General features: G+C 43.9%; 1 protein-coding gene across 16 annotated transcripts in view; it reads right to left on the bottom strand.

Moving 5' to 3' along the window:
• Positions 1 to 27,269, bottom strand: part of TGFBR3 (transforming growth factor beta receptor 3) — a 262,991-nt gene that overhangs the window by 98,336 nt on the left and 137,386 nt on the right. For all 16 annotated transcript variants that reach the window (XM_064588826.1, XM_064588827.1, XM_064588822.1 and 13 more), the window contains 6 exons: positions 15,698 to 15,881; positions 10,830 to 10,998; positions 8,805 to 8,952; positions 3,661 to 3,850; positions 1,631 to 1,965; positions 1,079 to 1,231 (listed from right to left, as the gene is read on the bottom strand). In XM_064588826.1, coding sequence (XP_064444896.1) covers positions 1,079 to 1,231; positions 1,631 to 1,965; positions 3,661 to 3,850; positions 8,805 to 8,952; positions 10,830 to 10,998; positions 15,698 to 15,881 — 1,179 coding nt within the window. The remainder of the gene's footprint in view (positions 1 to 1,078; positions 1,232 to 1,630; positions 1,966 to 3,660; positions 3,851 to 8,804; positions 8,953 to 10,829; positions 10,999 to 15,697; positions 15,882 to 27,269) is intronic.

Genomic DNA, 27,269 nt, shown 5'->3' with positions numbered 1-27,269 from the left:
CTCACCTGTGAAATGAGGAAGTTGAATGAGATCATCTGAAGGTTCTTTCCAGCTCAAACACTCTAAGTCTGAAGAATAATAAACTTGGGTCCATAGGAGAGTCAGAGCCCACGTGAGCCACCCTGACAGAGCACCTGATCTCCAGTCTTTCTTCTGGATGGGTCAAGTGTATCTACTGAAGGGCAGTGGGACGGACATGAATGACAGTCCCACCCACCCTGTCCCATGCCAAAGCTGAACTCGGGGATTTATGAGCCTTATTTTTACCATCAAAAGTATAACCTGAACTGCAAAATTAACACTATAAAGTACTTGTGAAATTTCATGTTTCAAATTATTTTAATATTCACTGCCTAGTGTGTATTTCTGCAAGAATTGGCTTAATCTGAAGAAAAAATATTTAAATTTTTTTTTAAAGATTTTTATTTATTTATTTGAGAGAGAGAGAGAGAACACATGAGAGGGGGGAGGGTCAGAGGGAAGAGCAGACTCCCTGCAGAGCGGGGAGCCCGATGCGGAACTCGATCCCGGGACTCCAGGATCATGACCTGAGCCGAAGGCAGTCGCTTAACCAACCGAGCCACCCAGCGCCCCTGAAGAAAAAAGATTTAGATGAATGAGCTGACAAGAAGGATTTCTGAAAAGTGTAGGTTAGCTATTGCAGTGGGTTATCATTGGGGGAATCTATGTAATCTCGCTTTGGGTAACGTCAAAAGTAGCAAATCTCCTGATTTGCTTCAATGTAGGATCTTTCTCAGAGGTGGAGAGAGACTTAATAATAATTTCTTGAGAGCTGTTTTCGGATTTCTCTTGGTTCTTTTGTTCATGAGGAAAGGAGAAGTCCTCCCATCTCTGGACAAAACTCAAATGATGCCACAGAGACCATGTAGCTGGTTAGCTCATTTGTGTAGACTCAGGGTCAAAGTACATCCCATTTTGTTGAGAACTGATGCTTGGCTTTGTTTAGGCCTGGAGTACATGCCCCTGCTCATGGTCATAGAAACTTTAAGGCTAATTTTAAGGTAACACACGGCAAGGCTGTGGCAAAGGGCCAAGCTTTGTTTTGGAGAACACTCACGGAATTATAGTAAACCACACCATCTGGGGCTGACCGCCGGTGACGAGTACCACAGCCATTCAGGGGAGACTCCAAAATGAAGTGGGTGCCATTCATCTTGGCCTTGCAGGTAGGATCCAACAGGGTGAGCTCCATCCCTGAGTAGCTGTTGGCCTGAAACAACCACCACCAAAGACGTAAAGGGGGGGCCCACAGGCAGGTCTGCAGCACACGGGGAGCACGTTTTGCCCGGTCCTCCCATACAGTATTGGTTGCTGGAGGCCTGCATTTCCCCTCCCTGCTCGCCTCCTCCCAACCTACCAAGGATTGTGTTTGTTGGCCTTGGAAATTCAATACCAAAATATTGACACATGAGGATCTGGACCCCCTCAACTGAGAACAACAGGACCTGAGTGAGACTCCCAGCCAAGGGGAAGTGAGTCCATCCAACTGAGAAAACAGTATCAAGTCCCCAGAGTTCAAAAGTGAAAGAACGAGAAGGAAATAACTAACACACACTGGCGCAAGAGGGGAAAGGAGGTGGCTTTCTCTTCTCTAAGAAATTGCACTGACCTGAAAAGAATCTTTTTCTACAGCCACGATCATCTTCTCATCATCACATCTGACTGACAGGGCAACCTCCATGTTCCCTTGCACCTCCTCGGGCTCTGTGGGATCAGGAAACAGTTGTATGCTGGGGAGGACCGGGGTCTTTGGCCGGGGGATCCCATCTTCTCCTCCTTCCTTCTGGCCTCTCCTGGAGATGTCGGGGAAAGGAAAGGGGAAACCTCCATTTCGGCCTCCGTCTCCTCGGATGGGTGGGTTCTCCAGGGCAGGCAGGGCGACAGGGTCCAGCAAGATCCGTAGCTCAGGAGGGATGGTATGGACTTCCTCATCTCTCATTTCCTCTGGTGGTGACAGAAGAAGGCGAAACATCATCAGTGTCTGATGCCAGGCCACAATCATCATCATCATTAGAAGGAGGAACAAGGGGAACTAGCACAGAATGGGCATGTGTAAAATGACTCTTCACAAGCAATGGGTAAAAGAGATGGGGATCTGGAAGCTTGAATTCTAGTCCTGATGTTCTTTCTAACTGACTGAATGGCTTGGGGCCAATGGCTTATTTCTCTGTGTCTTGGTTTTCTAATTTTTAAAATTGAGGTTGGATTAGATCAATAGTTCTCTACTTTGGCTGCACATTAAAATCATTTGGGGAACTGAAAAAAATTCCCTATACCCAGGCTGTACCCCAGGTCAAATAAAAATCAGACTCTCTGGAGTGGGACCTAATCATTAATATGTTTAAAGCTCTCTGTATGGTTCCAATGTACACCCAAGGTTGAGAACCACTGGACTAGATAACTTCTAAGGCTCTACAAGCTATACAAATCTATGATTTGAATAAGAACATTATTGTCCCAATATATTATTGGGCCACTGAAATACCTCCCTTGAATCTAGAGATTCTTTAGCATAATTTCTCTAAGGAATTCTTGAAACAATATTGGCATTTTAAAATTATTCGCTATCTCCTTTCTGACTACTAAATTCCAACAGCTATCTAGGCATCCTGGCCTTTTAGAACCTAGTCCTGAAAAGAGAAAGCTGCTTAGGCACACTTATTCCTTCAAAGGGAGAGACATATCTGCATATAATTAATGCTCAGTGTTCTGTTCTATTTTCAACAATTTAGGGAAGAAAAATTTTCCCAGTGTTGTCCATATCCAGTCTCAAAGCCAATGCTTGAGGTCAGTCTACCTCAGTGGGAGCAGGAAGTGAAGATAACCAGAGGACATGAACTCTCCTTCAATACTATCTTTTGGAAAAAGATGGCACAGCCATACGGATCCAAAAGAAATCAGAGCTTTGGAAGGTTTTTAATTTGTACGTTGACAGAAACCTTCACAAAACTCTTTGAGGTAGGGCCTATTTTTTCTCCCATAATACTGAGGAGGAACCTGAGGCTCAGAGGTTAAGCAACTTCCCCCTGAAACGGTGAATAAATGGCCCTTACTCACGCTTGGTAGCAGTATGACTGGGGTAAGGAACAGGTCTGGGGATCAGAAAACTTGGGATTTGAGTCTCGCTAGCTATGAGGTTCTGGAAAAACCTCAAGAACCTGTTAATATTCAATTTTCTGCTCCATCCAATTGGGGTAAGAACTCCTGTGTTCCCTCTGGGTGAGATCGAGAAAGTGCCTGGTGACGACCGTCCTGTAAGACTACAGTCTGACCTAGGACTTCTCCCCTGTAGTAGGAGCAGCTGTACCTCAGCTGTAAGTGATTAGTAGGCACTTCTGAGAGAAGAACCCAGGCTGATTTGCTCCTAATGTAATCACAGTGAATTATGTGATCTACAACGAAGTTCTCCAACATGCAATCAACTCTGTTAGTGAAAAATCTGTACGAAAAAGACCATTTCCTCAAAACAATCGATCACAATTCTAGATAACCTTAAGCTTTATAGTAAAATGTAGTCAAATGAATCATCAAAATTTACAACAGAACAACAGCACCATATAACCTGAAATGAGAGTTCCTCATTGGAAAGCCTCATCTGGTGGATATTTTTACTTGAGGAAAAAAAAAAAACACACTTACCATTGTTTTCAAGCTGAAGATGGAATCTATTAGCCACAGGAGCCACTGTATATGATGTTACTGGACTATAGCCATTGTCCAAAGCCCACTTGACCAGATTCTCTTGGGTTGAAGGAATGTCATCTCTTATTGATTTGGTCATTATCATGGATCTTTCACTCTCTTTCCCAAAGCCAATACTGTTAGGAGCCTAAAGATGACAGCAAAATTTCACTCATGAGTCTAAAACTAAACAGTGCTTTAAATAAGAATTGAATATCTGAAACAAACAGATTCCACATATTGTAGATGAAGGAACTATTTATTCTTTTGATCCCTATTTTCCTTGGACTAAGGACACTGACATGAAAATCTTTAATAGCAGATTAAGAGAAATCTATTCATGCTGTTTGATCATACCATTTGGGTTGCTTATATTGATAAAAATAACCCAATGATCACTAAGTAGCTACATACTAAGTATACCTAGTATGTTACTAGAGTTAGTTTAATGTTTAAATTATATACGCATACATATCAAACTTTCCCTTATTTTTACTTAAAATGATGTATAAAATATACAGAGGTGCATGTTATCCTGCCAAAAATATGTCCCTGCTTCTATCTCCGGTACCCTAGATTTAAATGAAAGAAGGCACAACCTAGTTACCTCACTGTGGAGACCGTCTCATCTTTGTAAACTATTAAATTCCATATGGTGAAATAACCAGCACTGATATTTCAGTTATAATTTATGATCAATTTAGTGATCCTGTCACTGTACTCCTTTGTCAAGTTTATTAACTCAATATGCTTAGATTTTGTCTTTTAAATATTAATTCCTTAATTTGGGTTATTGTCTCTCTAACCAATATTTCATCCAGCAATACAAGTTGACTTTCACTTGGTAATTAGTACAAAATTAATAGTGAATGACAGAAATCCTTCCAAGAAAGGACTGAGTAACCAAGACATGGATGGTCAATTTCCACATCACCTGGCTCCTAGGGCAGTGATCTTGTCGGATGCGAGGGAGCTGAATGCTGCAGGGGAGGTGCCAAACCCAAGGCACCACCTTTCCAACAAGTGCTCCAACAAGGCTGGCAAGCCCTGCCGGCATGCAGATCAGACCATTTTCATGCCCTATAAAGATCACTTTAATTTCCATGCCCAATTATTTTCTCCTGCATACATGCAGCATTTTTTCCCAAATTCCCCATTTGTTTCCCATTCTATTTGCCCCTAACAGGACTAAATATTAATCCTTTCCCACTGCAAAACCATAGAAGATTCACAGGCTCTAAGTTCTCTTGGCCTCTTTGGTTGTGGGATATTGGCTGAGGACACATATTTTCAATTCAAAGCTCAAAGGCTCTCCCCCAGGGTATTTTTCTGTTACCCAAAGTGCTTCTCCGAAGCTGTGTGACTGGCCAGTCACAATCATGCATGAGAAGGAACCATGCTTCGCAGCCATTTGTGAAAAACTCAGTTTCACAGGTTTGGAATCTTCTAGCTCTTACTTTGATTCAGAGAAAACGCCTTGGGGGAAGGAAGGGTTAAAAAAAAAAAAAACTAAACTAAAATGAAGTGAAGAAGGATCCAATTCGTTCTTAAAACTTAGTTTCTTAGGCGCAGCTTCTAGCATTTCAAAGCAGCATGTCGTTTTGGTTGGCTGGACTTGCAACACTGGCCTAAACAGGACTGCTTGGCCTCATCTGCCCTAGTCTTTCATGTTGTTGGACAGCTGAGAAAATACTGTATTTCCAGAATACTATCATCACAACTGCCACCTGTCTTTTTTGTACCAGTATGGAATGATTTGTTTACACCTTTCCACATTAAATCTAGGAGCTGTCAGTACAACTCATATTGATTACGCCTCAGGACTTACAAAGCTAGAAATCTATCCACTACACATTTGTAAAACAGCAAGGCTTGGCAAGTTGGTTCCTTCCCAGCAATGAGCGAATTCCTCACCCTGTATTTCTGGGAGTCCCCAGGCTTTTCCAAGGCTTCAGTGTAGCTACTCCAAATGGGAGTTTTCCCGGGGAGGGGGTCCTCCAAATATCACCACTATGTTTCAGCCACATCTTTGTGAAGGATGGTGAGCTAGGTAGAGTCCAAGCACCTCCCTCCCTCCTTCCCCTCCACTGCCAAACACACACTTGCATCAGAATTGATGGTGGAGGGGGAGAGGTTGGTCAGAGATGTAATGCATATTCCCACTGGGATTAAAACATGTCTTTTCTAAGAACAAGCTGCCTATCAACTTTGAAGTGCTAAGGCCATCTGAAATAGTATAACAAAAAATTTCTAATAAGTTTCCTCCATCTATTCTTTTGTTTTGGAGGTTCTTCCAAAATGTGATTACGCATGGTCCATAAGGGGCCTGAAGAAAGAGCCAGAGCTGGGCATTGTGGATGCTTCCAGTATTCCCATTCTTGTCCACAGTCCTGTCCTTTGCATCTCTTTGGACCGTTCTGTCATTTGAAGGGTGCATTCTGCCCTATGCCCCACCCCCTACAAGCACACACATGCCATTCATGTTTAATGGGGCTCTTCTTTACATTGACCCCATCAAGTTCCTTATAATTCTTTTAGTAGACATTTTGTTTTTCACTTTGTTTAGAGAAGTTGCTCTTACAGACAAATTTTTGAAAAACTGCTTGTGGAAGGAAGATGAACTCCCTTTTTATGGCAAGCATTGTGCTAGAAGCTTTACATATGTTCTTTAATTCTCCTGTAAAATATAAGGAGATGGGCATTCTTATTCCCTGATTAAAGAGGGGAACCCTGAGATACACAGAAATAGCACATATGGTGGAGAACCCACCATGTACACCCAGTGTGGCAAGTGCTTTAGACGAAATACCCAGTAGGCACCTGACAAATGTTTGTTGAACAGGTAAATGAATGAAGGAATGAACGAACTCTACCATACCTCACAAGAACTCTCGAGGTGAGTACTATCATCATACCCGTTTCGTAGGTAAGGCTACAGACTATCAGCTAAGGATTGCCATTCCTCTACCAACTAAGAGGAATGACAATCAGAAATGGGATTTGATTCCAGCCCTGTCAGGCTCCAAAGCCATGGTTCTTGCCACTCTACCAGGCTGTCTCTGAAGAAAATACTATGAACAAGGCCATTATAAACCCTATCCCCTTTCTAAGCATGACTGTATGTTTTTTTAGTAGCAGGGACCTTCCCCTCACAGCACAGGCAGAATTCACATCTGAGACTGGGAGTTAGGAAATCACAAAGCATGAAACGGATTGGGAGAATAAAAAAGAACATCATGCAACATTACCTAATTGTTTAGTAATGTTGTCATGCATTGTCCAAAATTGGCCTGGAACAGGAGTACAGCCAAAGAGGGGAATGAATATAAACAGATCTTGCACTGGGATGAGCAATCTCATTTCTAGCCTTTCTTATTCATATGAAAAGTGAAGGCATTCACAGCGGACTCCAGGAACACATGCTCAGGTACAGAAAGAGCCACTGAAGGGTCAGGGCCGAAAGAACATTTACACAACTCCAGCAGGGAATTAAAATGTACCGTATGTTTTTGCCTTTCAAAGCATGATTCCCTTTCCTGTTTTTGTTATTCTGAAAATTAAAAACATTTGGTTGGTGTGCCAGGCAGCAAATGCTGTAGACACCCCAGGTCACCAACACCCCTCATGCCATGCCAGGGAAAGCAATCAAAACAGCTCTGACTTCAGAAAATCACGGCTGGGCTTTGTTCTCGACACCAAATTAATGGATCACCCTTACACACGATGGTTTATTTGGATCCTCTCAAAGTTTAAAAAAAAAAAAAAAAACCCACAGGAACCAGAAACGATTACTTTAAAATTAAGATGTGTATGCTCGTGGCTTTGCCTGCTGCCTCTGGTGAGTGCTCGTGCACGATGGTACCTAGGGGAGCACCGGCTTTGTTCACTGCTGTATCACACTGAAGGACAGATAACACCCAAACCAAAGGCAGCCCTCCCCCGCCAAATACTGAAAACATAAAATCCTCTCCAACTGATACAATGCAGGTACTGAAAAAGGAATCAGACGCAATTTTTTAAAAAGACAATGCACAAGAATTGAAATCTACGAAAGAGATTCTAAGATAGTTATATTCTTAAAAATGAAGAGGGGGAGTTTTCCTTTAACTTTCAATGTAATTTGTGCAACACTCTGTCAAACAGTTATCTTCCTAAACATATTTGAAAAAGATTTATTTGGGGGCACCTGGGTGGTGCAGTTGGTTAAGTGTCCGACTCTTGGTTTCAGCTCAGGTCATGATCTTGGGGTTGTGGGATCGAGCCCCGCGTCAGGCTCCACACTTAATACGGAGTCTGCTTGAGATTCTCTCTCCCTCTCCTTCTGACCTTTCCCCCACTCTCTCTCTCAAATAAATAAATAAATCTTTTAAAAAAATTTATTTTACTAAATTTCAACATTCAACTTTTCAGGAGATTAGCTGCTGTTTGCCTATCACACCAACCAATTAAATTTCTTAAGTATATTTCCTTCACGAAAATAATGTTTAGGGAATAGGCTGGGGGTACTCTTCCTGTATCATTTCACTAACCTCTCCGTTACTGTGATTCTTTTATCAATGTTTCTCTCTCAGAAGTCAGGAGAAGCAAAAAGACACGCCAATAGCATGTACTTATCTCAAAAAGAAAAGTCAACAGTAGGAGCTGGGGTCAGCGCCATTTTCCACACCTTCCCTAAATACCTCACCCTAAAGTAAGAGCTGATAGTCAGTACCACGACACTGAGGCCCTTACAGGACTATCAACCATGAAAGGCCCCATTATGCTCGTTATTCTACACTTACTCTGACTGGAAACTACACTTATACACTTCAGGAATTTCACAAATGAGGCAACAGGGTCCAGAGAGGTTAAGGGACTAGCCCAAGGTCACCGTTTTTAAATGGCAGAGTCTGGACTCAAATCTCGATCTTGACCCCAGAGGCCACGCTTTTAACCACTACACTGTCTGCCCTTGTCAGGAGAAACCAAGGAGCAGCCTATTTCACAAAGTGAAAAACAACAGAGAGAGCTCAGAGAAGCAGAAACTTCGCAAAAATAACACACATAAGCACAGCTTAAATTGCTGCCATGCATCAAAACAAAGAAATGCTCGACCAACTTACAACAACTTTCAGGTTTCCCTTAACATCAAAAGACTTGATCACCCAGTTGACAGACTTTTTGCACTTCAAGATCAGGATGAGATTTTTGACCACCTCAAGGTCCTTTCGAGAAGGTCTTATGTCAATTATTATGTCCACCTGGAAAGCACTGTGAATGGAAAACAAAGGCAAAGTTAGGACCCAAATGCCAGAAAGTTGCAACTCTCTCCTCTCTTCCAAGTCTTCATGTTTCCAGTGTCTGGCCAGTTGATTAAAAAGCTGGAGTTGATCCCAGGCAAATGACATGTGCAAAACAGATTGTTAGTGCACACAAAACAAAATGGTTTTACATAACAATAGACAAATATGCCTGCTGATAATTGGACGCTAAAATTTTTCTCCTTCTTTAGGAAAAAAAAAAAAAAGATGGTTACTTAATGTATCCACTGTTTGAAATCGACTTGGGCAACCAGAGGAGTGTACTTTTAAAGCAGAATTGTTGCTTTTCAACCTTCAACACCTTCAATGTGTAACTTTCCAATTTCCTATATGCTCAAAATCCTTCAAAACCAGAAATTTAAGTGCCAGTTTGGTAAGGAAGGTGGCAGGGAGGAGGGAGGCCTGGTAATAAAAACAAAACAAACAAACCAAAAAACCAAACTAGGACACTTCAGATAAAATAAGCAAAAGGCTAGAAAATTTGACTATTATATAAGGTTTGCTTAAGCCATTAACATTAGCTACAGAATCATATCTATATTTACTTTCCCAAACTTCTGGATATACAGTTATTAAAATAAAGAAAACAGATGGCCAACCAAGTGATTACTGGAAAATTGATGAATACAACCCAAACTTCTAAGAACTCAGTATAAAAGATTTTTTTTAACCAAACAATAACATTTCTGTCATTCTGAATTTAAAGGAAAGTATTTCTTTCCATTTGGTTTTACACACTTGTAAAGCATATGATGAATGATATACTCAAATGAAGCCTAAGGCTTAATATCTAAGCACATTTGCCAGATTTCCTCTATTCCCGTTCTCTTTTAAATTTTCCACAAAATTCTTCATGTGGGACAGAATGGAATCTTCCCAAAACTGATGTGTAGTTTATTCACTTTTGAAAGCAAAATTTGATTAGACTTTTAACTTTGAAATCCCTCTACAGTATAAATTTACATTTTAAGTCACTAGTCCACAGGAATGCAGGCTAAAGTGGGAGAAAGAGCCACTTTTCCTCTTTTATTCTCTTTTTTAATTCCCTAACCATTTTTGGCGGGGAGAGTTAAATTTTTAGTCCTGGGGAAAGAAGCTGAGGGTAGAAGGAGAAAAAGAACACAAGCAAGAGGCAGGTTGTATCTAATGGCTCTCTGGTGTGTCACCATGAAGGGTCACACCTACACACACACACACACACACACACACACAGCTTTAAAGTATGAGTGCAAATATGCTACTAGAATGCTAGGAACAGAATTTTATTAAAAACAGAATGTTATTAAAATTATAATTGTTAATAAGGCATATAATTATTTTTTATCAGGGATAACCTCAAAGGAGATATCAGTGCCCAGAAGTTCAGAAGAGGCTTCAGAAACTTATCTAGAATATAGGGGATCTAGAGACAGGTGTAGAAAATAAAATATACCATTGGTGCCTTCACTCCCTTTTTCAAAACTTGTTAATTCACCCAAAGCATCTAACCTTCTACGCAGGAAGGGTTGTACCTCTCTCTGCCTCAAGTCAGTAAAGATCTTTATTTCATCTCTCTCTCTCTTTTTTAAGATTTTATTTATTTATTTGAGAGAGAGAAAGGGAGAGAGAGCAAGCGGGGGGAGGGGGAGGGGGAGAGGGAGAGACTCTCAAGCACACTCTGCGCTGAGCCAGGAGTCCTACACGGGCTCAATGTCATGACCGGGAGACCATGACCTGAACAGAAACCAAGAGTTGGACGCTTAACTGACTGCACCATCCAGGCACCCCTTTCATCTCTTCTCCGTTCAAAACACACACACACACACACACACAATCACACTCACTTACCTGTAGGGGTTAGAGTTGGGGGTAATTAACTCAATGATGTGTACTTCCTTATCCTGGGGCTGGCTGGATATCACACAACCCTCTGCTGCTTTGGGCTGAAGGTACTCAGCAAGGTAATTGAGCGAGAGAAAATTCTTCCCTATGTTGCATGTGGGAGGGAACACTTGATCTGAAAGTAAAGAAGCCCAGGATAATCCGTCAAACCGCTGAGCTACGTGGTAACCAGAATCGAAGGGAAGAAGGCGACAGTGACACTGAGCAGGTTCAGGACACAGGGAAACACAAGCCCTAGGAAGTGCCTTAGAACTCCTCAGCCATGGCCCTGAAATGCCTCCCATATGGTCGCCAGTGACCTCCTACTGACCAACTCTATTGGTCTCTTTGGGTCTAAACCTTCTCCTTTCCTGTTCTCTGTGAGACTGCTTTGTCCTCATTCACTTCCTCTGACCTATCTCTTGTCCCTTTCCCTGGTTCCTCCTCCTCTGCCCATTCTTTAAACACCAGCAATCCTCAATCTTCGGTGCACACCAGAATCCACCCATTTGGGACCCCATCCCAGAGATTCTGATTTGGAAGATCTGGAGCGGGAGTGGGGGCCGCCTAGGAAGCTTTCTTTTTGAAGAGCTCCATAGTTGATTCTGATACAAAACCAAGGCTAAGAACCCCGTTCCTTCCTCAATCCCCGTTTCATCTCATATTCTTCCCAGATGATCTCCATCACTCCCAGGGCTTCAACTTGCACCTAGATCATCACTCCTTTTCTGAGTTGCAGACTTGTGTTGTCTTCTGTCTACCAAGCACATAAAATCCAATAGGTAGTTCATAGCCTGCATACTCACTACTGAAATCATGATCTATCCTATTCCCCAGATACGCTCCTCCTTGGATATTTGTTATTTCCTATTCCCCAGATATGCTCCTCCTTGGATATTTGTTATTTCAATTAATAGGAGAACCAAGCACCTAATTAATTCTCTGGCCTGCTATGGAGAATTAGTCATTCCCTCATATTTATTCACCACAACACTGCAGATCTAAAGACTGAAGGAAGGAGTTCGGGGCAAACAATGAGGGCAGACTTCCACTCTTTCTCACAATCTTGACACAGATGACTAATACTTTGGTAATACTTTACAGTTTACAAGGTGCTTTCACAAACATCATCTCGTTGTGCTGAGGGCTGCTCATCACCTCCACCAGGGAAAGCAACACAAGTACCGAGAGTCTGAAGATACTCCCGTTTACACAGCACTGCGCTTGATGGGATTTCCAGCCAGCGGTTTAAATGTTTAAACAGAACTTGAAAATGCTGGCCGTGTGACAGCTGGGACCAGTGTCAAGGAAGTTCTAGGTGTAGCAAACTTTTTTTCAGAAGGGGTAATTAATCAGAGCCCTGGCACGTTAATGAAACAACCTTCTGCCTCTTTCATTTAACAGACAGGATGCTGGGGTTCAAATTCATGTGCAGGTTTCACTCAGGAGAGCGGGATCGGCCCAGGAGGTCCCCAGATTGGGTTGATGCTGCCCTGCTCCCAACCCCCCCCCAAGTCTGCATCACCTCCCTCGTGCTGAAGTCTACAGCACACGTGGAGGCATCCCGGCTGCAGGCACCGTGGCACCCTCGGCACCAGGCCGAGACTAGCGGGGACCAGAGGAGCTCAAGAGGCCCCAGCAGGCAGGCTCTTCACCCTGCATTCTTCCCTACAGACCCCCTCAGAGAGAAGAGGCCAGGGCTCCACTGACTCCGGCGGCTGGAGCAGCCTCCCCCCACCCCCACATCTGCTGAGGGTTTTGCCAGATGAACAGATGAGGAACGCACACCGTGCAGCTGCAGGCCTGCGGATGCCTCCCCCAGATCACAGGATGGAAAATGATACCCGGGTGGCAAGACTGAAATGGAATCAAGAATCAGAGGGGGTGTGTATGGGTCAGAGAAAAGCTAGTCCGGAACTCAAGAGACTAGGACCCTCTTGGGACTCTGGCCTGTAGATCCATCCAGTTCACAGGTGTGCCTGGTTTGCATCTGGCGTAGAGTGGGCACATGGTGTAGGTTTCCTGAATTGACAAACAATGATGTGAGATTTGAGACAAACAACAAAAAACTCACCCACGTTGTGTCTAGGAAAGGTCTGTTTAAAAGTTGCCATTATTAAGGGCTGGTCCCAGATGCCACTGTCACTAAGTTGAATACGCTGATCACTCTCTGTTGTGTATACATGTGTGCGTATGAGTTCTTTTTCCCCCAAACGACCTTCCGCACGCCTGGCATCAAAACTTACACCAACTGCCAAGTAAAAAGGAAACCACAAAGGGGAATCCCCGCGTAGAAACCTGGCAAGTTTTTTGGGGAAAAAAGTCACATGCTTATTTGTATTTTAGGAAAGGACTGACAAATGACTTTGCCAACCTAGAATGATATACTCTGGGAACATGGGGGGTAATGCAAACTCCTCATTTTCTTGCTGTGGAAACTGAGGCATGGGTGGCAAATCAGAGGGTTGCTTGAAGTCTCACAGTTAATGAGACTGGTTGGGATAAGAACTGAAACTCCTCGATTCTTCCACTCTAGGTATGCAGGTTAGAGTAGTAGTTCTGTAATGTTAGCACGTATCCGAATCACCAGGAATGCTTGTTAAAACACAGGTGGCTAGACCCCACCCCCAGAGTTTTCAATCCAGTTAGTCTTGGGTGAGCCCAAGAACTGGCGTTTCTAATAAGTTCCCAGGTGATGAGGATGCTGCTGGGGCGGGAACCATATTTGAGAGCCACTGGGGATACAGCAAGAGGAGGCTCATGGCCTGGGATCCCTGGACTCAAGCAAGGTAGAGACAAGTCAGGTTCTGGGAAGCTGGCTGATGAGTCCTGCTCAGTGGAGCCTGATCCATGGTGACAGACGACATCACCCTGTGGTCCACCAACCTAACCAAGGACCCTCATTTCTCCCAACTGCTCTTCCCCATGCTGTCTACCAGTGACTCATACCCAACTGGTGGCTGGAATCAAGTTTAAGGGCTCCAAAGGTGTTATCAAGGAGTCATCAGCTTTTACTGGGCTGGACACCAGGTCCTTTAAGTTCTTCCCTGGCTCAGCGTGTGGCCCTGGGGACATCACTAAACTCCTCACTCTCAAGGTAGGCAACGACTGCACATAGAAGTTCATGCACTGTCAGGAGAACAGCTCAACATTCTAAGTGTTACTGTAATACATTTTCTTTCTTTTTTTTAAGATTTTATTTATTTATTTGAGAGAGAGAATGAGAGACAGAGAGCATGAGAGGGAAGAGGGCCAGAGGGAGAAGCAGACCCCCCGCCGAGCAGGGAGCCCGATGCGGGACCCGATCCCGGGACTCCAGGATCATGACCTGAGCCGAAGGCAGTCGCCCAACCAACTGAGCCACCCAGGCGCCCTGTAATACATTTTCTTATTCTAACAAATTCTAGCGGGGAAAGGGTGAATAGTCAGCATTCTTTTATGCTACTAGAGTTCTCCTTCAGAAACGCAGACCACTGGCAGGGCTTAGAATCTTTGTTAAAAGAGGTTTTTCATTTTGTTCCAATGGGATTTGACTTCTATTATAAGCTACCTGACCACCCTCAGAGTCCAGTAACAAACTTCAACTTTTTGAGTCCAACACTCATCTAAAATTCTTCTCTCTACTCTGCGAAACAAGTCTTTCCATCCAGATGCCTACTTGCATTTTTGGGTTGCGCTTACTTGGCTAAGACTTACTATACGGCATCAGGAAACAAGCATTAGACTCAAGAGTCAGGAAACCTGGGTTTGAAATCTGGCTTCACCCCTTGCTAATAATGTGGATTTGAGCAAGCTAGCTTCACCCACCACTAACCCCTCTGTAAAATGGTGGAAATAATGGTTTCCTCCCAGGATTGCTGGAGAGGTTCAGTGGGGTCCATGGGAAAAGCACCCGATGTGGCCTCTGCACACAGCACACACTCCAGCACCAGGGTCTGCCTTTCCTGCACCCGTCACACAGCCCAGGTATGAGAACGGGCCAAGAGCAAGCATTCAATAACCCATGCTGTGCTGTCAAGCTGCCTGTGTTAGAGGTGGCAAGTGCTGCAGAATTCAACAGAAAGCAGATGGACGCTGCCAATGTGACATGCAGTTTTCACGTAATCACCTGACTATAACAAGAACTCATTCACAAGAGCTGTTATTTCTAGTAACTTAGGGGGGCTGCAAATATACTCAACTGAAAATAACGATGAAACAAGTTATTTTTAAAAATGGGCCTTCAAGCTGAGTGACCAGATATATATATCCTTCTGCAAGGCAAGGAAATTAAAATGGGCCATCTCTGATCGAGGCCACACAGTTCCGCTCTCCAATAATTTTGTCCTTGTAACTGGCATGGGTATTAAAAATATATGCAAACACTTTTCCTCTGCTATTGTCCAAAATCTAACCGATGTTTCAAGACCATAAACTAACATTGGCTTCCAATGTTGGCAGGTTAATAGGTAAGGGGATGATGCCCTAACTGTTGACTCACTCTGGCAACTCTTCCTTCTTTCCACTAGTGATCACCTCCTTTCCCTCACCTCAGATTCTCACCCTTCCCTGACTCTGACTTCTGTGCATGATGTCTTCTAAACCCTACACCGCAACCTCCTCCTCTCTCAACCATGCTACTCCCCATTTTCTGCTTGGCTGTTCCCAGGCCTGTTTCCTCCGAAGGAAAAAGGGAAGGAGGGAGCACGAGGGGAGCAGGCCCAATGATCTCCCGGGTCCCTGCCAACTCTGACATTCTGTAATTCTAGGATTCCTTGCCCTAACCACCTGCTCTCTGAAAAGAAAACAACCGATTGTCATAAATCAGCCATTAATTGAAACCACATAAAATTTACCTTCTCCCACTTTAATATAAATGTTTCTTGCTATCTTGAGTTCAGTGAATGAAGTGACTGCTCCGTACTCCTTTCGAGCCCAATTTAACAGATGTTCATTTCCATGGGGGAAGCTCCTTTCTTCTGTTTCTGCTGACAAGGAGAAGTTTCCTGATGAAAATCGGACCATGGAACCCTGAGACACCTAGAGGAAATAGAATAGAACAGAGGAACATACATATTTAATGTGGTGCAGTCACCGGGAGCTGAATCTTAATTAGAGAAGGCACTTATCAACCAATGGGTATTTGTCAATCCAACCTCTTCTCTTTGTTATACAGGCAGATCATCTTATTTCAGCAGCTGATTCAAGAAACAGTCCCAAGGCTACTTCTCCCAGAAAACAATAAAACTACCAATGATGCAGGACGTACGTAAGAATTTTCAAAGAACTCTGTGATGAGAGACTTGCAGAGTGCATTGTGAATTATCATTGCTGTTTTTTTCTGATATCTACATTGAAGTAATTTCAAGTAATGGGTTTCAAGTCGAGCAGAAAGTCTTGGTGAGTGTTGTCATGGGCTCGTAGTGGGTTTCAAGATCAGGACAAGGAATCCAAAGTCCCAGTAGCAAGTAAACTTCACTTCTAGGTCTTCCACGACCATAGCATCTACCACCGACAGTCACCACCACGGAGACACAGCAAGAATCCCCCTTTGGTTTATGTTCTCCTGAACACGGAGATAAAAAGAATGACTGGAGACTGCCAGTCTTCTACCACATTACACTGCTTCCTAGAAGAAAGATGCATGTATGTTACCGTTTATTGTGTAAACCCTCAAATACCCACAGATAATGAAGTCAGGAGGCTGTTAGACTGATCCTCATAAAACTTTCAGGATGATTTATGCAAGTGCCACATTCTTGTTCGATGTATTTAGACAATTGCTGACCCAGCACATCATGGTATATATAATTAACACATACAAAGGAGGAAAATTATCATCTTGTTGCTGCACTGTAATCAAATTTAGTTGGTGAAAATATGCATGTCATCTTAATTGGCTAGCTTTTGCAAAAATAACTGGTTTTATTAATATCCAGGGTGAAACCTCAAATTGTCAGCAAAAAGGTTCATAAATTCCTAAGTCACACAACTATAAATGTATTAAATTTCACATTAACAATTTACCACTAACAAAAAGCAAAATAGTTTCTGAAGGGATTATAAATAACCAGACTAAAAGCAGGTTGAGAACACGGATTTTGCTTATGGTTCTATTGCTTACAGCAGTGTTTTCAAGCTTAACGTACATACAAAATAGTACTTATCCTAACTATTGTGCTGGCCTTAATATTTTCCATTCAATTATATGTATATATAGTAGTCTCCCCTTATCTGTGGGGCATACCTCCCAAGACACCCAATGAGTGCCTGAAACCACAGATAGTACTGAACCCTACATATACCATTTTTTTCCTATACATACATAACTATAATAAAGCTTAATTTATAAATGACGCACAGTAAGAGATTATTAGTGATAAAACAGAGCAATTAAAACAATATGTTATAGGGGCGCCTGGGTGGCTCAGATGGTTGGGCGTCTGCCTTCGGCTCAGGTCATGATCCCAGGGTCCTGGGATCGAGCCCCACATCGGGCTCCTGGCTCAGCGGGGAGCCTGCTTCTCCTCCTCCCTCTGCCTCTCTGCCTGCTCATGCTCTCTCTCTCCCTCTCTGTATCTCTGTGTCTCAAGTGAATAAATAAAATAAAAAAAAAAACAATATGTTATAAACAAAAGTTATGTGAATGTGGTCTTCTTCAAACTATCTTGTTATACTATATTCACCCTGTGATGATGTCAGATGATAAAATGCTTGCGTGAGGAGGGGCTCCTGGCCGGCTCAGTTGGTTGTGTCCGACTCTTGATTTCGGCTCAGGTCATGATCTCAGGGTCATGAGATTGAGCCCCATGTTGGGCTCCACGCTCATCAGGATGCTGCTTGCGACTCTCTCTCTCTCTCTCCCCCTCGGCCCCTCCCCCCTGCTTGTGCGCTCGCTCTTTCTCTCCCTAAAATAAATAAATAAATCTTAAAAAAAATGCCTATGTGAGGAGATGAAGTGAGGTTAATGACACAGGCATTGTGATGCAGTGTTAGGCTACCACTGGCCTCCTGACAATTTGTCAGAAGGTGGATCGTCTGTTTCCAGGCTGCAGCTGACCACCGATAAAAAAAAAAAAAAAAAAAAACCACGGAAAGCAAAATTGCAGGTAAGGGGGCACTACTGTATTGTTTTAAATGCTAGCAAAGAAGTTCTTCACCAAATTGATTCCATGACCTACTAATGCTGTGGTCTCACTCTTGGCTGAAAAGTAGAAGCACTTAAGAGCTTCTAAAATATCCTAAGGTCCAGGCCACATCCCAGACCAGTTAGAATCTTTGGGATGGGACCCAGACATCGGAATATTTTAAGGCTCCCTGAGGGATTCCCAAGGTCAGCCACGGTCGAGAAGCCCTGCGTTAGTTGGTACTGAGTGATCCATAGTTTGAAAAGCATTATTATAGGTCAGGGGTAGTGTGGGTACCTTGCAGCTTCCTCTATACCAGTGGTTCTCAACTGGGATGATTTTGTCACCCTTGGGACTTTTGGCAATGTCTGGAAGTATTTTTTTATTGTCACAATTGGGAGGGAGGAGCTATCTAGCGAATAGAGCCCAGGGATGCTACTAAACATCCTACAATGCACAGAGCAGCCCCCACAATCAAGAATTATCCAAAATGTTGGGGCGCCTGGGTGGCTCAGTTGGTTAAGCGACTGCCTTCGGCTCAGGTCATGATCCTGGAGTCCCAGGATCGAGTCCCGTATCAGGCTTCCTGTTCAGCGGGGAGTCTGCTTCTCCCTCTGACCCTTCCCTCTGTCATGTTCTTTCTCTCTCTCTCAAATAAATAAATAAAATCTTTAGGAAAAAAAAAGAATTATCCAAAATGTCAATAGTACTGTGACTGAGAAATCCTGGCCTACACTTTGAACTGACCACTTATTAGTAACATTCAAATATCTACTGGATTCCCAGATTGGATCCCCAAATTGACAGCCCTCTCTATGCTAGAAGTTGGGCTGTCGAGTACTTAATAAAGAACAAGGGAAGCTTCCTGGTTTGTATTGGCCCAGAAAGCCCAGAACTAATCATTACGACACTGGACATAAGCCATGACCTCGAACAATAGTTGCCACGTCCTGCACACCTACTATGTATCAGGCACCACGGAGTGCTGTGAGTTGTGGTAATGACACTTGCCAAATGTCCTGATGCCAGTTCTATATAAGCAAAACCAGTGGGGACGGTTTAGCTTCAACCTTATTTTGACAATGCCTGCCTAAGAAAAAGTTCCTGAACCGTTTACCTCCCAAACAATAACCATGCCAACCTGTGTCCAAATCCTCCGAGGCTTAGTTACTCACCAACACTGAACTTCAGTGTTTATCTGATTTTTATGACTTAAGCACTGTAGTAAAATCTTCTTTTCACTTGTGCTAAAAAGCCATTTCTATCAAGCCTGTCACCGAAAAAAACCCACAACAGTGCAAAGGCCATTGTCCCTCTGCCAGCACAGTTCTGAATGTTTAGGCAAGCATCCCTCGATGCTCCACTCCTTTTGTCCTCATTCACGTGACAGCTATAAAATAAAACTTGAGTTTTAAGCGTTTTACAGAGAGTATGTTTCTTCAGAGTGGAAGGTGGGCTGTGCCGTGTAAATGAGAGAAGAAATAGGGAGCAACTTGGAAATGTATCCTCAAGTCACAGAAAAGCAATCCTATGGCATGGCTGGTTCTCCAAGAAGGGGCAACTCCTGGCTGATCCCTCCAAGTACCATCAACCCCGCTCAAGTCTGTGTTCTCCTGGGCCAGCGGCAACTAGGTTCATACACTCACGGCTGAGGAATCTGGAAAAGCAGTGAGCTGCCACTCCTCAGGCACATTCCAATATGAAGAAAACAAAGCTGCCAGAGGCAGTGAAGTGTCCCTGACTGCAGGTCAGTGGAAATTTTCTGCTGTGGCAAGGGGTTAGTCAGCACTCCTCCTGACCACCCGTTCTCCTGGCTCTGAAAAAGCTGGACGTGGACAAAGGCTTCCCCCAACCCCCACCGAGATTTAGGAGGTAATGTTATTTCCATCTGATCCTCGGGGCGACCTGTGAACGAGGCTACTATGATTTCCACAGTAGAGAGGAAGAAACCTCAGAGAAGCTACTGGCCTACCCAAGGTCAGAGAATCAGCACTGGAGCAAGACCAGAACAGGAGACTTCTGACTCCTGGTCAGAGCTGGCCTCTGAGCTAACCCTGCCACAAAGAACACCTCATTAGCTCCCAAGGCAGATTTCTGTTCTCTCTGTAAGCTTTGCCTTCCACCCAAGTGCCTGAGCTATGCCTTCCAGACCAAGCATTCCTTCTTTTTTTCTCCATGAGACAAGCCTTCAAATGTTTGAAGATGTCATTTGACCCCGATCATGACTTCGGTTCTTCGGGGCACTATTTCCAGTCCCCTCAACTCCTCCCCAGATACTGTGGTTTTCAGATCTTCACCAGCACAGTCTCGGAAATGTGGTGCCCGGGACAAGACTTGGGGTTTGGGGTGCGGTCTGGCAAATGCACTGGAATGGTTAATTCTGTGTCAACCTGATTGGGCTACAGGGTGCCCAGATAGTTGGTCAAACATGATTCTGAGTACTTCCGTGAGGGTGTCTGTGGATGAGATTAACATTTAAATCAGGAGACTAAGTAAAACAGACTGCCCTTCCTAACATGGGTGGGCCTCGAATCAGTTGAAGGCCTGAACCTTCCCTCTGAGTAAGAGAAAATTCTCCTGCCTGACAAACTCATCTCCTTCAAACTGGGACATCAGCTCTTCCTGGTTCTACAGTAGCCTGCTGGCCTTCGGATTCAAACTGGGACAGACTCTGCAGAACTGGGGACTTGCTAGCCTCCATAATCATGTGAGCCAATTCCTTACACCTCTTTACGTATATACGTGGACCCTTAATGAGGCCCAAAATCACATTAGCTTTTCTATCAGCTGACTGGTATCGCATATTCATTAATTTATACCTTAGACATACTTGTGACAAATATTTATTGAGCACCTGCTTCCACTATGCCAGGCACCGCTGGAGATGCTGGGATAACAGTACAGAAGGTGACAGACAAAACTCCCCATCCTTGTGGAGCTTACAGTCTAGTAAGGAAGTCAGAGGAGCATGGTAAGTAAGTCAAATATGTAATAGCCTAAGAAGTGCTATGGAGAGAGAAGAAGAGAAGGTTTAAGTGCTGTCATGGGGAAAGTCCAACTGAGAAAGTCATTGAGCAGTTAAAGCCCTGAAAGAGAGAGACAGCAAGCCCTGCGGATGGACGTCAGAAGGAAAGCATCTGTGGTTGAGACAGCAGTAAGTGTAAAGGTTGGGCGAGGGGGAGGGCGAGCAGGGAGGCCAGTGTGGCCGGAGCACTGGGATGGGTGGGTGGAGCGGTGGGGGGTGGAGTGGGGGACAGGTAGGTGAGAAGGTCAGAGAGGTCAGTGAGACCAGGAGGTCCAATCTGACCTTACCTTTACCCAACCTTACCCTGCTGCTAAGGACTTGTGGTGTTTAGTCTGGGTGAGATGGGCCACCACTGAGAGTTCATGAAAACAGCTAACAAACATTTTAACAGAATTACTCTGGCTGCTCTGGCCAGTCTAGACTGAAGGGAGACGAGTCCAGGAGTAGACTTCTGCAATAACCCCGGGGAGAAAGGGTGGCAGCTCACACCAGGGAGGTGCTGGTGGAGATGCTGGGACCTAAATCCCCAGGTCTTGATTTTATCGGGTCGAGGCTTTTTGCATCCTTCCCTTATACTAGTAACTCTTTCATACCAATACAAAGCTTTATATTTTTTATTCCTTAGACCCATACTTGAAGTCTGTGGAGAACACATAAAAATCCTCATTCTGTTAGCTGTCAACATCGCTGTATTTCATACACGGTGCCTTGTACACATTCATCTGAATCCCTGAGCAGTGGAGTAAGACCAGGCTAAGGTCTGTGGACTTTCAGGTACACTCTCATGCTGCCCCCAGCATGCTGAACAGCACTTGCTGGGGTCCCAGGTTGTTTAGCAACTACAAAGTTAACCCCACAGAACTGTCCTCACCTCATCTCTAAGGGCATCGTGCTAGAACTTGCCTGGAATCCTGCTGAAATAAAGACATGCTCTATCACTGTCATCCCTCCACTGGTCATTCCCTAGTCCCTGCCTCATCTTCATGGTATGGTATCCTCATTAGAGTCTGGCTTGGGTTAAAGTCTGTGGAAGAACCTAGATATAAAGAGAATAACAACAACCAAAAAATATTTTTTCTCATACAAGGAGGGGTTACAATCACAATTGCAAAGAAAATAACTACATGAGTGAATATGGAATTGTTTAAGAAAATGTGAAGAGCAAGGATTTTATATTCAGATAAAACGGCAGAAACTTTCCAAGGCTATTTATTCCATCCCCCATTCTCCACCTTATTTGTACGTTCTTGCCATGCTACCACCCCACTTTTGGTTCGAATATCTCAAGCAACCTGTATCTCAAGGATTACAATCACCTCTTATCTTCCAAGCCGCCAATCCTATCTCCTTCCTCCACCCTGGCACCTGAGGGATCTTTCTAAAAAGTCAACACATGATGATGCAGGGTAGTATCTAAGCATCTTAGATGGCATATGACCAGAGAGGGCCTCTCCCTGCCCCACTCCCCACCCCTCCCCCATCTACTCACCATATGGAATCACTCAGCGGCAGACACATTCTGCTGCTTCAGGCTCTGAAGTATTTTTACATCCTGCTCCCCACCTGGACCGCTCTTCCCAAGCCTCCCTGACTCCCCTCCTCTCCTCAGGGTGGAGTGGGGCACAGGTGTCTTGTCACACCTCTAGTCTAGCCCCTCTCTCACATGAACTGTGACTATCAGCAAACCTGACACAAGAACACCACCAGGAGGGCCAAGAAAGCACCTTGTTCATTCTAAATCCCCGGAGCCTGGCACAGAGCTTGGCACAAAGCAGGGACTCGGTAATTGCTTGTTGAATGGAACTCAGTTCTGTTACTTACAGGAAAGGATATGCCATAATTTCTTCGTTCCTGTAACCCGAACTCCTTACTTCCCTCACTACCCGGGAAATGATCTTTTAGCCAATCTTTAAACCCCACGATTTGCTTTTTCACCCAATAACTCCAACTAAAAACCAATTATTAAATCAGTCAGTAGTTCCATGTCTTCCCCCCCTCCCCCCAAATTCAGTGAACTTTCCTCCTGCTTGCTCATTAAAACCCAATCCTCTGACATTCCCTGACATGACAAACATCTTCCTGTGGGAATGAACAGAGTGCTGAGCTACAAGAATCCTGATCCTTAGCAAGTAAGTGTCTGTTGAAGGGGCAAACGTGAAGCATTTTACTGCCCAACAACCCCTGAGCTGCCGAGATGCACACGGAGCCACCTCCTCTCCTGAATGCTCTTCCCTACTTAAACCACACACATTTGTATTTTCGATTCTGGTTTATGCTACCAGATTTTTTTTTAAAGAGCAGAACATTACTCTGTCTGCCAGTGCTGGGAGTTTTATTACAAGAACTTACGGCTAGGAAACGAGAGCCAAGTTTATTATTTTTTCTGGATCAGATTCAACAACCTTGTCCAAAAAGAGCAAGAAAAAGGCAAAAGAGGCAACCAGCCCTTTTGTTTCCACACCTGCATTTAAGCTTTAACTCTTAAAGTCCTAAGCAGATCCACAGAAGCCTCACGATTTATCTCCCAAGCCCAAGTGAAGTGAACAAATCCTGGCCGATGGGTGCAGTCACCAATTTCCTGGAACAGGGGTTCTCTGTTTTAGCACTTAACTCAGCACATCGGCTGACTCAGAGGCCTGGTGGTTGCCTCACAGTATTCCTCTGGGCCTCCCCCAAGTTGGTTTGGTCTTCAGTGAGGGGGGAGACAGAAACTTCGCGGAGGATGGTGCCATCCCATAAGGACTCACCTCGTCCTGTCCCCTTCCTCCTGCCTCACTGCCCTCACCTCACAAAGAATGCTCCCAGACGGAATGATCCTGATAAAGTAGTCTCATCTGAAGTTTCACCTCACCCTCTTCAAGGCCCCTCACATGTTACCTTCTCATGGGACCTATTTAAAATTACAATCCAACCCCCCAGAAGCCCCCCTCTAGCAATCCTGATCCCCCCCGCCCAAACCTGCTTTCCATGTTCTTATTGCTATTAGATTGTTAGTCACCTTCCCAACTATCATATAATTTACTTATTTATTATGCTTATTGCCCATCTCCTCCCACCAGCTTGTAAGCCCCTTCAGAGGCTGGGATCCTCGTCTGCTTTGTTCGTGGGGATATCCCAAGCACCTATAATAGTGTTGTGTATGGAAAAGATACTCAAGAAGTACTTGTTTAATGAACCAATGAATCTTGAGGTCTGATCCATTGGTAGTACCTGCCTAAAGTTCTGTCCCTGAGAAGGATTCAGAGGTCATTCACATAGAGAAGTCGTGGAGAAACGAGGAGTGCCGTGATCCATCACGTGTCTGCCAATGGCTTGGGGCAGCCTGTGCGTGCTCCACAGCTGTCCAGGACAGTAGCCACAGGCCACACGCCACCACTGCACACTTGAAATACGGCTAGGGAAACTGAGCTGTGTTGTAAATGTGAACTACACACCAGACTTTGTATGGTGTCATACAGCACAAGAAAAAGGTAAAGAAATCGCAACAATTTTTTTATTGATTACATGTTAAATGATATTATTTGACTATACTGGGTTAAATTACATATGCCATTACAATTAATTTCACTTATTTCTTTTACCTTTTTAAAAGATTTTATTTATTTATTTGAGAGAGAGAGCGTGTGAGCACCAGAGGGGGGAGGGGCAGAGGGAGAAGCAGGCTCCCCACTAAGCAGGGACCCCGAAGCAGAACTCCAGCCCAGGACCCTGAGATCATGACCTGGGCAAAGGCAGATGTTTAACTGACTGAGCCATCCAGATGCCCCATTTCTATTACTTTTTTAAATGCACTAATAGAAGATTTTAAATTGCCTCTGTGGTTCACATTTTATTTCTATTGGACAGCACTGCTTCAGAACCTCCTCCAATATGACTATAAGGAAGCACTGATAATATCAGTCTATCCATCTGCTTCTTTTTTTTTTTTTTAAAGATTTTATTTATTTATTTGAGAGAGAGAGACTGAGAGAGAGAGCACATGAGAGGGGGGAGGGTCAGAGGGAGAAGCAGACTCCCCGCTGAGCAGGGAGCCCGATGCGGGACTCGAGCCAGGGACTCCAGGATCATGACCTGAGCCAAAGGCAGTCGCTTAACCAACTGAGCCACCCAGGCGCCCTATCCATCTGCTTCTTGATCTGGTCTCAGAACATAAACTAATGTCAAGAAGCCTCCTCAAGGCCAATACTTCACAAAGTGTGATCCTTAGACCAGTTTAATCATCCTGCAGATTCCAGGATGGGTAGGAATGTAGGGTCCAGGAAACTGCATTACGACTTTCCTACCACCACCCCCGTAATTCCAAGGCATACTCGAGGATCACTGCTCTAGACTGTAGATACACATATTATTTAAATCCCAAATAATCTTTGTCAAGCATGAACAGGATTGTATACAGATCAAGCAAGAATCCTCTCCTCTGCACTGGTAGAAAAAAAAGGGGGAAAAAAAAAAAGCCAACAGGGAGAGAGTAAAGTCAAGTCATGGATGGAGTCATCTTGCACATCTAAAAAGAAAGAAATGGGCCTTGTGAAATCAGAGGAGCCACAGCCCCCCAAAGATAAAGAAAAGCCTGCTGACATCTCAGAGGAAAATCTGTTCCAGGAATCAAACACACACCCTCTAGCTCAGCTGTGGTCCATTTGGAGCTTGAGTTATCGGTTGGATGAATGCCTGCTATTCAGGTTGTATAGCTCCTTGGGGCGGCTCTGCTCTGCTCGAACACCCAGCTTCACATATTTACATGACTTTGGCATTGGTCAAAGGGCAGCATGTAGACAATCAGGATCATCTCCTCTCCCTCTTCTGTCCTGCCCTAACCCCAACTTACCCACTCCTATTCCTTTGCCCTGACTCCTGTGCAGACAAATCTCTTTTTGGAGTTGCCTGCTTGGGAAAAGAGAGCAAAGCAAGAAAAACAAATAAAGCAAAGAAAAACACATCGGTATTTCCAAAATACCTGCTGTGTCAAGTATTTACTAATTCCATTCTAGAGGGAAAAAAGACAACAGGCATTTCTCTAGAATTTAGGTTTCTATGTAAATAGGATCTATGCAGATGGGTCCTAGGACTCATAACAGTGCCCACACAGAAAGGCACTGAGATTATACTTTGGTGTATTTTGTGCATAAAGTCCAGTAAAAACAAACTCACATAAAGTACTGGAACGGTACTGAAATATTTACCTCCCAGATGAGGACTAAGCCCTACATTCTGAAAGAGGAAAATCACACGCTCTCCCTACCCAATTCCTGGGAGGGCTGTGCTTGCCTATTTCCTCCAAAGTCACGTGATGTGAAATGTGATCTGAAACATGTTTTCTATTAACCATATATCATGACTCAATGTTTTTTTTTTAAGTTTGTTTTAAAGAAATAATAACTTCCATGCCCATGAACCTACAGTCATAATTTGTAATGCTACATATTCATGAGCCATGTGATTATGGTATCTGCCAATCACACATTCAAGAAACACAAGTCCATGCAACCATTTAAAAATTTTTGGGTATTTTTTATTTTGTATCTACAACCAGATTACTTTCTTCTACTAAAACGACTTAAAACATATTTGACACTTTTTCTCAAAACATTCATAATGGTCACCCTCTGCTTTTAATTTTTATTTTTGCTCAACTATAAAGAACTGAAGGACTGAAACTGCCCTCTGTTCTTAACACCCAACATGTTTACACAGGTCCAAGAGGAAAGCTCTGAGATGCTGCCCTCTGAATATAAACATGCACAAACTTGAACGTGAGCCACTACAGAAGCAATACTCTAATCTCCCATGGCGATGTTACAAAAATGATAGTACATGTGAATACACAAAGAGAAGCAAAATATGTCACTCCACCTGAAAGACAGACTCAGTCCACACAGGTTACCAAATTAATGAAGCATGAGCTGCTTTTATAATGTACAGTTTTCCAAACTAGAGTCCCAGGCCACACAGGGACCCTTGATGGTCTTAGAAAATGAGCTCTCCAGACTCCTAAATTTACCCTTTCTCACCCGCCAATGTTAGCAGGATTTTAGGATGAGCATGACCCAAAATTGAAAGTGCACTTGCCATCTAAAGGGTATTCTTCAGGGGAGCCTGGGTGGCTTAGTCAGTTGAGCATCCAAATCTTGATTTCGGCTCAGGTCACCAATTCAGGTCATGAGATCAAGCCCCATGTCAGGCTCAATATTGAGCCTGCTTAAAATTCTCTCCCTCCCTCTGCTTAAGATTCACCCCTACCCCTACACTCATGCGTGCATGGGCGTGCTTGCGCAC

This window comes from Mirounga angustirostris, unplaced genomic scaffold (genome assembly GCF_029215605.1).
Source record: "Mirounga angustirostris isolate CCGP_5_RB_7025 unplaced genomic scaffold, mMirAng1.0.hap1 SCAF_4, whole genome shotgun sequence".
Classification (NCBI taxonomy): domain Eukaryota; kingdom Metazoa; phylum Chordata; class Mammalia; order Carnivora; family Phocidae; genus Mirounga; species Mirounga angustirostris.
This window is presented reverse-complemented; position numbering and strand designations above follow the sequence as displayed.